The sequence below is a fragment of the Gekko japonicus genome, unplaced genomic scaffold (genome assembly GCF_001447785.1).
Source record: "Gekko japonicus isolate JY-2015 unplaced genomic scaffold, Gekko_japonicus_V1.1 scaffold1282, whole genome shotgun sequence".
NCBI lineage: Eukaryota > Metazoa > Chordata > Lepidosauria > Squamata > Gekkonidae > Gekko > Gekko japonicus.
The window spans coordinates 99,095-110,695 of record NW_015168687.1 but is presented as its reverse complement, the minus strand read 5'-3'; the positions used below and the strand labels follow the sequence as shown (position 1 = coordinate 110,695).

General features: G+C 47.1%; 1 protein-coding gene across 1 annotated transcript in view; it reads right to left on the bottom strand.

The window, feature by feature from the left end:
• Window positions 1-11,601, bottom strand: part of COL4A5 (collagen, type IV, alpha 5) — a gene marked incomplete at its 5' end in the record, with an annotated part of 118,859 nt that overhangs the window by 44,581 nt on the left and 62,677 nt on the right. The window contains 4 exon segments of the mRNA XM_015415427.1: window positions 2,081-2,207; window positions 4,461-4,600; window positions 7,381-7,470; window positions 10,286-10,384. Coding sequence (XP_015270913.1) covers window positions 2,081-2,207; window positions 4,461-4,600; window positions 7,381-7,470; window positions 10,286-10,384 — 456 coding nt within the window.

Genomic DNA, 11,601 nt, shown 5'->3' with positions numbered 1-11,601 from the left:
GGATTCTATACCTTCTGTCTTAATCTCAGACAGAGCAAGGGGCCGCAATGAACTAACAGAACACTCCAAAAAGCATGTGGAATATTGACAAGGCGCACCTTTCTTCCTGGTGGGATCTAGAGTGCCCTGGAACACGATGAACGGTAACCTTCTAATGAATTTGGGGGCATTCCTATTCCAAATACCAGGGCTATTTTTGGGCAGGAACGCACAAGAACGGAGTTCCGGCTGGCTCCCAAGTTGGCCACGTCCACCAGGAACTCATTAGCATAATAGGCCACACCCAACAGCAGAAACTCATTAGGATTGGCTACATTAGGGGTGTGTGGCCTAACATGCAAAGGAGTTCCTGCTACAAAAAAAGCCCTGGGTTTTGACAACAAACAAGGAAAACAGAATAAGAAGCAAAAGGTGGGTGTGGCTGGATGACCACACTTCTCGTAACATGGGGGCGTGGCCTAATGTGCTAATGAGCTGTGCTGTCGGGGGTGTGGCCTAATATGCTAATGAGTTTCTGGTGTTGGGTGTGGCCTATTATGCTAATGAGTTCCTGCTGGGCTTTTTCTACAAAAAGAGATACAAGAAGTCGTTTCCATTGTAAACTGGCATTTGCTAAGCCAAATGTGAACTGAAGGGGAGTGATTTGGGGAAAATATTTTCATGGCAGGACTTGAATTTTAAACGCAGGTCCGCACAGGAATGTCGCCCATTCCCGATTCAGCACCTTAGCGGCAACAGCCCAACACGGCAGCATGCTGGTGCGCCCCTTCTCAATGTGGCCAACATCATCTGTGCTGACCCATCAATGTGATAAAACAGGTGTTCTGAATGTGGCAAAAGGGCCAGGCCAGTTGGCGTCATGCGATGATTCAATGAACGATTTCTCTCAAGACGTGTCTCAACTCTCCCACCGTTGATTTTATGTTATCTATAGTAGTGTGCATGGCAATCAGAACAAGAAGCAGTTAAGTAGCAGAGTTACCTACTTCAGAAGCTGAAGCATGACAGCATGTGGGAAAAGAGAAGAAGTTACCATCCAATGAAATGTGGATTTACCTGGGAACCCGGGGAGGCCACGATCGCCTTTTGCACCTGGATACAAGAAGTCGTTTCCATTGTAAACTAGCATTTGATAAGCCAAATGTGAACTGAAGGGGAGTGATTTGGGGAAAATATTTCCATGGCAGGACTTGAATTTTAAATGCAGGTCCGCACAGGAATGTCGCCCATTCCCGATTCAGCACCTTAGCGGCAACAGCCCAACACGGCAGCATGCTGGTGCGCCCCTTTTCAATGGGGCCAACATCATCTGTGCTGACCCATCAATGCGATAAAACAGGCATTCTGAATGTGGCAAAAGGGCCAGACCAGTTGGCGTCATGCGAAGATTCAACAACTGATTTCTCTCAAGACGTGTCTCAAACTCTCCCACCATTGATTTTATGTTATCTATAGTCGTGTGCATGGCAATCAGAACAAGAAGCAGTTAAGTAGCGGAGTTACCTACTTCAGAAGCTGAAGCGTGACAGCATGTGGGAAAAGAGAAGAAGTTACCATCCAATGAAATGTGGATTTACCTGGGAACCCGGGGAGGCCACGATCGCCTTTTGCACCTGGATTACCAGGCAAACCAGGCAGCCCAGGATTGCCAGGTGACCCTTTACTGCCTGGGCTACCTGAGTATCCAGGCAAACCACTATCACCCTGTGGGAGGAGGGGGATACACAGGGAAGTGTTAACATTCAGTCATGTCACAAACTTTAAGCAAAGAACGTTTAAGGGGCCAAAAGGCCTGTGAAATTTCTATGCAAAATCTCAACCGAATATATGATACAATCAAAGTACACAGTCAATGTGGCAAAAGGGCCAGGCCAGTTGGCGTCATGCGATGATTCAATGAACGATTTCTCTCAAGACGTGTCTCAACTCTCCCACCGTTGATTTTATGTTATCTATAGTAGTGTGCATGGCAATCAGAACAAGAAGCAGTTAAGTAGCAGAGTTACCTACTTCAGAAGCTGAAGCATGACAGCATGTGGGAAAAGAGAAGAAGTTACCATCCAATGAAATGTGGATTTACCTGGGAACCCGGGGAGGCCACGATCGCCTTTTGCACCTGGATTACCAGGCAAACCAGGCAGCCCAGGATTGCCAGGTGACCCTTTACTGCCTGGGCTACCTGAGTATCCAGGCAAACCACTATCACCCTGTGGGAGGAGGGGGATACACAGGGAAGTGTTAACATTCAGTCATGTCACAAACTTTAAGCAAAGAACTTTTAAGTGGCCAAAAGGCCCGTGAAATTTCTATGCAAAATCTCAACCAAATATACGATACAATCAAAGTACACAGTCCTGGCGTCATAACGACACTTCCTGGCTCCAGGAAGTTTTTCCGACTCGGCAACCCTACTGAAAAACGAAAAATAAAACAGCAGGCCCAAAGTCTCTTCCTTTCCCCCCACTTAAAAGTTTCCTGCCAATTCAAACCCCTGCAAAATCCCTGGCGATGAGGCAGGCCTTGTGGCGCCTCCTCAAGATTGCCAAGGAGGGGCCCCCTCACCAGTCTCTTCCTTTCCCCCCACTTAAAAGTTGCCTGCCAATTCAAAATCCCTGGCGATCAGGCAGGCCTTGTGGCGCCTCCTCAAGATCACCAAGGAGGGGCCCCCTCACTTTTTCAGGGAGCGGAAAACAATAAACTGGAGCCACGACAGAGAAGGCCCAGGCTCTGGTTGGGCCACCCTAGGTGGTGGGATAGCCTGATGACTGGAGCTGGTGCACATGGAAGGAGATGGCATACATATTGCCATTTGTTATAAACATTTATAGACCTATCAACCCAGGGGAAAAGCCCTCATGTAGAAGAAGAAGAGGAAGAGATTGGATTTATACCCCGCCCTTCACTACCCAAAGGAGTCTCAGAGAGGCTTACAAACTCCTTTTCCCTTCCCCTCCCCACAACAGTCACCCTGTGAGGCAGGTGGGGCTGAGAGAGCTCTGGCAGAAACGGCTCTTTTTCAAGAACAGCTCTTATCAGAACTACGGCTTGCCCAAGGTCATCCAGCCAGGTGCAAGCGGAGGAGCGGGGAATCAAACCTGGCTCTCCCAGATTAGAGTCCGCGCACTCAACCACTGCACCAAACTGGCTCTCTGAGCAAGTGGTCCTTCATGGCCTGCGACCCTCCCAGAGACAGGACTGCCTCTCCCGTTGTCTCTCCCTGCAGCAGTTCTGTTCAGTCGTTCTATTGCCAGACCGCTTCCAATCCATTCTAATGCCTTTTAGGAAGCTCTGCAAAGAACCGCTTTTTAGGCAAGCATTTTAGGAGTTTGTGAATTTCATTCTAAAGGCCAAGAGTTGAAAGAAGGATCTGTTTTTATGCTGTTCTTTTGGAAGTACTATTGTGATTTTGTGGTAATTTTAAAAATAACCTTAGCACGTCTTTTTAATGGACTTCCAATCCCTTTTGGGGAGAATAGGTAGGCTATAAACAAACAAATAAATGCAAGCCACAACAAAATGCAACGAGAGTTTTTCTTGCAACGGATTAAAAATGGCTCCCCCCCCAAGGAATATCATTTTTAATTGATATTTTATCCAGATATTTGGACGCATATCTTAACACTTCATTTTTTATATTCTCCTCTTTCTAAGAACCAAATTAAACATCGAAAGTATATAAGTACTCTCTATCCTCGTTATCTTATTCCCTTTCTTTACCCACTTGCCCAAACCGCCGTACAACTTCCTCTAATTCATGATCTGAACATTATTACATTCTTCTTTAAAGAAGAGGAATATCATTCTTGCATGTCCCTAAAATACTGTGATCCAAAAGCCTCAACTGATGAGCAGAGTTCAGATGCATACACGGGAACTCCTGCAGAAACTCTGCTTTATTTATTGCATTGATATCCTGCATTTCTTCTGATCAACTTAAGACAGTGGAGTCTCACGAGGTCTCCCACTGAGGTACTGATCAGATCCAGCCCTGCTTGACTCCAGCAATCTTGCTGTCTCGTGTGCCCTGTAACTAATATCCCTGGGACTAATATTTCCATGTGGTACACGCAGATCTGTGCCTGAACGGAATGAGAAAAATGGGCTTACACAGGAACCTGAGCCTTGCAAAGCTTTTTGACCATTATGTTTCGGTCCCTCTGATTTCAGCGTAGACCCAAATCCCCATAACAAGCATACGTCATGAGACGAAGCAAATCTGCATTTATTTATTCGTTTTGCCACATTTATGCCAATTCTACTAGCGATGGGGAGACAGAAATAAAAATGTGGGGCACTGGTGCCCAGCCCTTGACCACAGGAAATGCTGCTTTTCCTCCCCCATTGTGAGAAAATGTTCACATTCTTTTAGCCCCCTGTCCATTTTAAGGACTAGAAACTTTGCTCGTTTCTTTTTAAAGAATAAATTGTCCCTTTTAGGATGTGGAATCCTGACAACGTACCTTAGGGCCAGGCGGGCCTGGAATTCCAATTTCGGAACGGCCTGATTCACCCTTCTCTCCCTTTGGCCCAGAAAATCCAGGAGAACCTGGCTGGCCGGGACGCCCTGGTATGCCTTGCAGACCTTTTGGTCCTGGAGGACCTGTCCAAAATATTTAAAAAGAAAATTCTGCGGTGGCTTAAAATTAAATGATCATGTCAAAACAGTAGACCGGATCCACAAAGATGTCTTCCACGTGCAGAATTGTGCCACGATGGATGAATGTAACCTCCATGTTCAGAGGCAGCATATCTTTCAACATCACGTCTTGAGCAGCAGCGACTGGGAGAGTCTTAGACCCCTGCCTGTAGACATTCTGGGGGCATCTGGTTGGCTGTTGTGGGAAACAGGTTGCTGGACTAGGGTGTTTCTGCGCGGTTTAATTCCCCCAAGTTTGATGCTGTCACGAAGTGGGTTTTTCCCCTGCTTCCTCACAGCATTGTGGTGCATTTGTGCACCGACCAGGGTATCCTCAGCAATTCAGCAGTGCTATATTGTTATACAGTTATACCAAAATTCATATCAGGTTCTCTAAATCTCAAGCTTTCATTTCTAAGAACATAAGAAGAGCCCTGCTGGATTAGACCAGTGGTCCATCTGGTCCAGCATCCTGTCTCACACAGGGGCCAACCAGCTCCTCTGGAGGGCCAACGACAAGGCATAGATGCCGAAGCCTTCCCCTGATGTTGCCTCCTGGCTCTGGGATTCAGAGGTTTAGTGCCCATGAATGCAGAGGTTCCCTTCAGTTGCCATGGCTACTAGCCATTGATAGACTTATCCTCCATGAATTTTATTTAATCCCCTTTTAAAGCTGTTTATTCCTGTGGCCATCACTGACAGCGAATTCCATATTTTAACCACTCTCTGTGTAAATTAGTACTTCCTTTTCTCTGTGCCGAACCTACTGCCCATCAGCTTCACTGGATGCCTTTGAGTTCTAGTATTTTGGGAGAGGGAGAAAAATGTCTCTTGGTTAACTCTCTCCACCCCATGCATAATTTTATAAACCTCTATCATTTGTGTCCATCCCCCCCCCAAGTTATCTCATCTCTAAACTGAAAGGTCCCAGACTCTTCAGCCTGTCTTCATAGGGAAGATGCTCCAACCTCCTAAGCATCCTGGTTGCCCTCCTCTGTACTGTGTCCAGCTCTGCAATGTCCTTTTTGAGAGAGCCCCTTCCGATGCAGAAGCATATGCAAGAAAGCATCTCTCTGCAACAGAATGGGATAGAGGCTTACTTTTAAAATCAAAGCTGAGAATGCAGGGAACCTGGGGCATATTTTGGTATAATGGCGTATCGATATAACACTAATAAACTGCTGATTGAAATATTAAATCTGCTCTGTAAAATTCCTGTTGACCTTATGCTAGATTAGCAGCTGTAGCAGCAATGGGGAACATACACAAGCCTGTCCCTGTGTAGAAAACCCGTTAGACCAGGGTGTCAAACATACGGCCCACAGGCCAAAACTGTCCCCTGCAGGGCTCCTATCTAGCCCATGAGCAACTGGCTCCTCCCTGCTTCCTGCATTGCAGCTCGTTTTTGCCCAGCTCTCTCCAGCTTCCTGCTTCTAGAGGAGAGAAAGAAAGCCAAGCCTCGTTTTCCTTGATTGACTGAGGGCTTCTCTCCCTCCTCCTCCTTTGGAGGAAGAAGGGAGGGGGGAGAGAGAGAGAGACCTGTGGCACCTTTAAGAACAATAATGTTTAATTCCAGGTATAAGCTTTTGTGTATGTGCATACTTCTTCTTTGGAGAGAGGGGGAGAGAGAGAGAGAGAGTCCCATGGCTCTTGGAGAGAAGCCCCCCTTCCCGGTCCAAACGATTTGGGGGGGGGGGAAACTAAGTCCAGTAGCACCTTAACGACTAACAAAATTTGTAGCAGGGCATGATCTTTCATGAGACACTGTTCACTTCTTCAGATACAGCTACAACATGAGCCCATCTTGAAGTGATTTCAGACACCAAATGACAACAGCAGGCATTGGTAATGAGAGAAGAAACCTAGGTCTCAATTCAGTCCAGGAGGATGCATTGTCTTGAATTTCATTATCATTTGCAATTCAGCAGTCCCTCTTTCTAATCTCCCTCTGAAACTCCTTTGTAAGAGAACTGCTACTCTTAGGTCAGCAACTGAATGTCCTGGAAGGTTAAAATGTTGGCCCACTGATTTTTGTATGTGGCTTCTAATAGCAGTAGAAAAAGTAAGAGCCCAGTAGCACCTTAAAGACTAACAAAATTTGTGGTAGGGTATGAGCTTTCGTGAATCACTGCTCACTTCTTCAGACTTATTTCCATTTATTCTTTGCATCCTCCTGGACCAAACTGAGAACTAGGTTTCCTGCCTTGTTACCAGTGCTGATATCTCCATGCCTACCACCCCCCTGCATATCACACTTAATCCAATCAAGCCTGCTATTGCCATTCAGCACCTGAAACAATCTTTATAAAGTTTATATCTATGGTACCGCATGCTACATTTTACGGCACACATGGCCATAAAGCCCTCGTAACAAATGAGTTCAACACCTCTACCTCAGACAGAACACGGCTCTAATCCAGAAGAGGTTTTGTTATGTTCAAAATGTACCTTATCGAACTCTGGTAGGCTAATACCATTAACTATTTCCCCCCAGTTCTCAGTTCCTTGAATCCTACACAGGTAATTACAGACCAATTTAATGGAAAGTTTCCAGGGGTTATAATTAATATATCTTATGCAATAAGACTGGATTACACAGTTAAAACTTGTTTTTGACGGCCATTCTTAAATAACTAGAGAATCCCATGTTCCCTACCTCCCCATTTTAGTTTTCCCACCCCCACTTCTCAGCAAGGAATTCAACTCAACAACAGACTTAAGAAGAAAACGTTTTCAGTAACTACCTGGGAAGCCCATTTCACCACCGGTGCCTTTTTGTCCAGGGGGCCCAGTTGGCCCAGGTGGGCCAGGAAATCCCATGTCTCCCTTGGGCCCTAGAGAAGAACAAGTACTGTGAGCAGTTTGATAGTGGAAAACCATTCCTGTCAGTATAGCCACTGACTATGTCGACCAGTTCAGAGGATGTCTTCCAGGCACCAACACACCTCTCCCCCCAGTTTTACAAGGCATAATATCATAGTTACGTGCGATGCTCCCTCTAAGCTGTGGAGTCTTGTGAGCAAAAATTCTACTTTGTGAGCTACCGGCGTTAAAGTTGTGAGTGAGAGATTTGGCTATGGCATCAATTAGTTTGCTCTGGAGCCATCCTTCCTGAGCTGAGACAAAAATGTGTGAGCCGGAGGCTAAAAAACTGTGAGCTGGCTCACACTAACTCAGCTTAGAGGGAACACTGGTTACGTGTCCTTTATAACTTCAGACCTACAATGGAAAGTTTAACCCAGGGGTCCTCAACCTTTTAGGGCCTGCAGACACGTTTGAATTCTGACACAGGTTGGTGGGCACAGTCATAAAGTGGCTGCCAGAAAACAGCGGTCGTAGGAGGTGAAGCCAGCCACAAAATGGCTGCTGTAGCTTACCTTCAGGCACAGTGAACATCTTTGTGCCGTGGTATCAGCTGCTGCCAAAGCAACATTAAAAAAAAAATCTGCCAATCAAATCGCTAATGGCCAATCAGGGTTGTGACCTGGATAGCCCAGGCAAGCCCAATCATGTCAGATCATGGAAGCTAAGCAGGGTCAACTCTGTCAAGTATTTGGCTAGGAGACCTCCTTGGAATACCAGAGCCGGGAGGCGGGGGCAGGCTTTATCCAGCCACCTCTCTGAATATCCTCTATGCCCCCATTAGGGCTCAGTCACCAGAGGTTGCCATGACTTCCAGGTGCATGCACACACACATACATGCACAGAAAAATACAAAAATACACACCAAAAAAACCTCTCCAATGGCCAATCAGAAGCCCCTCTGGGCAGAAACCCAAACGGGCCCCGCCCACTTTCTAAAAACATTTGGTGGGCTCCAGGAAATGTGTTGGTAAAAACCATGGCACCCACAGGCATCAAGCTGGGGATCCCTGCTTTAATCTGACCAGAAGGCATTATACAAATTACACATTCGTAATCTGCATAATTCCCCTAAATATTGTGTTGGAATTTGTTCTCGAAGGGACACGTTAACTGGAGAAGTTGGACTCTTATCAGCAAGTGCTGAGGTGGCATCCAGGGATGTGGAAGGGAGAAAACAGTCAAGAACTGAACAGAAAATGTAAATAAATTTTAAAAACAGCACCTATGAAAGGGGACAGAATGCTTGCTCGTATCCACTGGTGACTCCAGATCTCCCCTGCTCGTCCAAAAGGGTAATTTCAAATCTTATTAGACCAGATTTCACAATCAAATGCAATTCTTTCCCATCAAATTATTTATCAAACTGAATCAGATCTATGGAACTTTCAATGAACAGCCCTACAGCAATCCACACCTTGGATTCTCCCCCACATTCTCCTCAGCAACGGAAGATAACACAGAACAGCAGAAAACAATCATTTTAATTGCTGTGGCTGAGCACTTCCACCATCCTGCAATTCAGGCATCTCTAGGAAATTCACTGGGCTTTGGAGAAAAATAATCATCTGGTACCCCATTTAGGAACCTTTGGTCATGAAGCCCAGGGAGGTGGACAAGGTTTCTCCCTGTGTGCCAAAGAAGGTAGATCCTAGTTATGCAAAGTGAATGTATACAGGCATTTGGCAACCCTATTTACACTTCAAGAAAGAAGAGCTCACTGTCAGAAACTCTTATGCGTACCCCCACTCTGCTGCAGTCTGGAAGGGTCAGAAAGCATCGCTCATTGTCTCCAAAATATGAACTCCAGGTATACAATTCTCTGCTTGTAAAAAACTAGATAACAGGGAGAAGGTTCCTAATGCAGCCTTTCCCCAGGCATGCTAGATTTCTATCTGCAGAGAATGGTTTTGCATGGAGGATCATTTCAGCTTGTGAACTCCAGCCTGCATTCTGAAGTAGCACAACCCAGATGTTACGTTAACACCTCAGTCCATAGCATGTTCTGAAGTTCTGTTCTACCAGACAGGAGGGACAGAATTCAACTCTGGTAACCTTATAGGGTTGCCAAGTCGAATCTCCTTACCGGCGGGGGAGTGTCGCCGGGCTCCGGGATCTCTCTTCCGACGCGCGCGCGCGCGCTTTGTGCGCGCGCTCCGCCAGCACATCCCAGAAGTGACGCGCGACGTCGATCACGTTGGGGGCTTGGCCCCATAGTTTTCCCTCCAACGATCGGGGCCACGCCCCCAACGTGATCGACGTGGTAGCGTCACCTCTGGTGACGCAGCCAAGCTGCGCTTCGGGGGGGGCGGAGTTCCCCCCGGGGCACAATTCCGTGGCGGTGGAAATCAGGCCTCCAAAGCAGGGGTTTACCCGCCCCCCGCCCCCACTTGGCAGCCCTATAACCTTAAGAAAGACTGATAGGCCTAATAAGCTAAGTCTACCTTCTCAAAATGTCCTGAGACCAATCTGACATTTGGATTTCAATGTGTTTTTCATTTGCTACCCTTGGTCATTTTCAGGCCTACTTCCAGTGTTGGGCATATTTCCAGTCGGGGGTGACACTCTGGATTTTGGGCAAAACTGTGTGGTAAATTCAGCTTCAAACAATAGAGTCCCACCAAAAAAAACTGGAAATAGGCCCAGAACTGGAAGTAGGCCCAAAAACATCAGTTGGGGGTGGGAAGGCAAGGGCCTAGGAAAGCGGGGCTTCCCCCGCTCCCACCGGGGGGCTGGCAGCCCTATCATGGGAACATGCAAATTTATACCAGGAAACTGGTCCCTCACCTGGCAATCCAGGTGCGCCTGGTTGCCCATTTAGTCCAGGAAGTCCTGATTCACCTGGGACGCCTTCGTGACCCTTCTGGCCTGTTATTCCAGGCCCACCTTTAAGGAAAGAATGGGGAGAAAAAGACCTGTATTTATATTTCCAAAAATAATCAAAGGGAAATGCATATGACTAAGATTAGCAGCCCTGATCTTAGTGGCCCAGGCTAGTCCGATCCATCAGACCTCTGAAGCGAAGCAGGATCGGCTCTGGTCACTATTTGGACGGGAGACCATCGAGGAAGTGGAGTTGCTACACAGACGCGGGCAGTGGCAAACCACCTCTGAACATCTCCTGCCTTGAAAGCTCTATGAGGTTGCCCTAAGTTGGCTTTGGCTCGATGGTGCTTTCCACCACGGCTGGCACTGAGTTCAAACCAGACCCTCTTATTACCAGACCCTCTTAGCTATGGGGTGAGGGGTATGCACGGACTGGGGACCCAGCAGAAAGGCAAGTGTAGGCACTGCTGCCTGCTATTGTGCTCTGGGCTGAGTTGACATTATTGGGCTCGGGCTCAATAAAGACTGGGAGCAGCTACAAACTGGTCAGAAGGTTATGCCCATGGCCCATCTCATTTTGCCGATCCACCACCAAGCAGAAGTGGTCCCATGCTCATTCTGAATGGCTCATTTATTCTTCTAGACTGGACCTTCCTTTCATTTGGGCTCTGCACTGAGAAATAACTCACCCCTCTTTCGGATAGCTCAAAAATAAACTCAGCCGTAACTTTTCCCTTCCTCTGTCTCTTCCACTTTGTCACCAGATAGTTACACCCAGGGCTATTTTGGGGCAGGAACGCACAGGAACGGAGTTCCGGCTGGCTCCCAAGTTGACCACGCCCAGCAGGAACTCATTAGCATAATAGGCCACACCCAACAGCAGGAACTCATTAGGATTGGCTACATTAGGGGTGCGTGGCCTAACATGCAAAGGAGTTCCTGCTACAAAAAAAAGCCCTGGGTTTTGACCACAAACAATGTCAACAGAATAAGAAGCAAAAGGTGGGTGTGGATGGATTACCACACTTCTAGTAACATGCTAATGAGCTGTGCTGTCAGGGCTGTGGCTTAATATGCTAATGAGTTTCTGCTGTTGAGTGTGACCTATTATGCTAATGAGTTCCTGCTGGGCTTTTTCTACAAAAAAAGCCCTGGTTATACCTATGTGACTGAAAGCACTGCTGCAGGGGATGAAGTTACTGACGGCACAGCCACCTGTCTGTCTTCTGATCCGTGTCCTACCCGCCTCCTGTTCAACGTTGCCTGCATAAACCAGG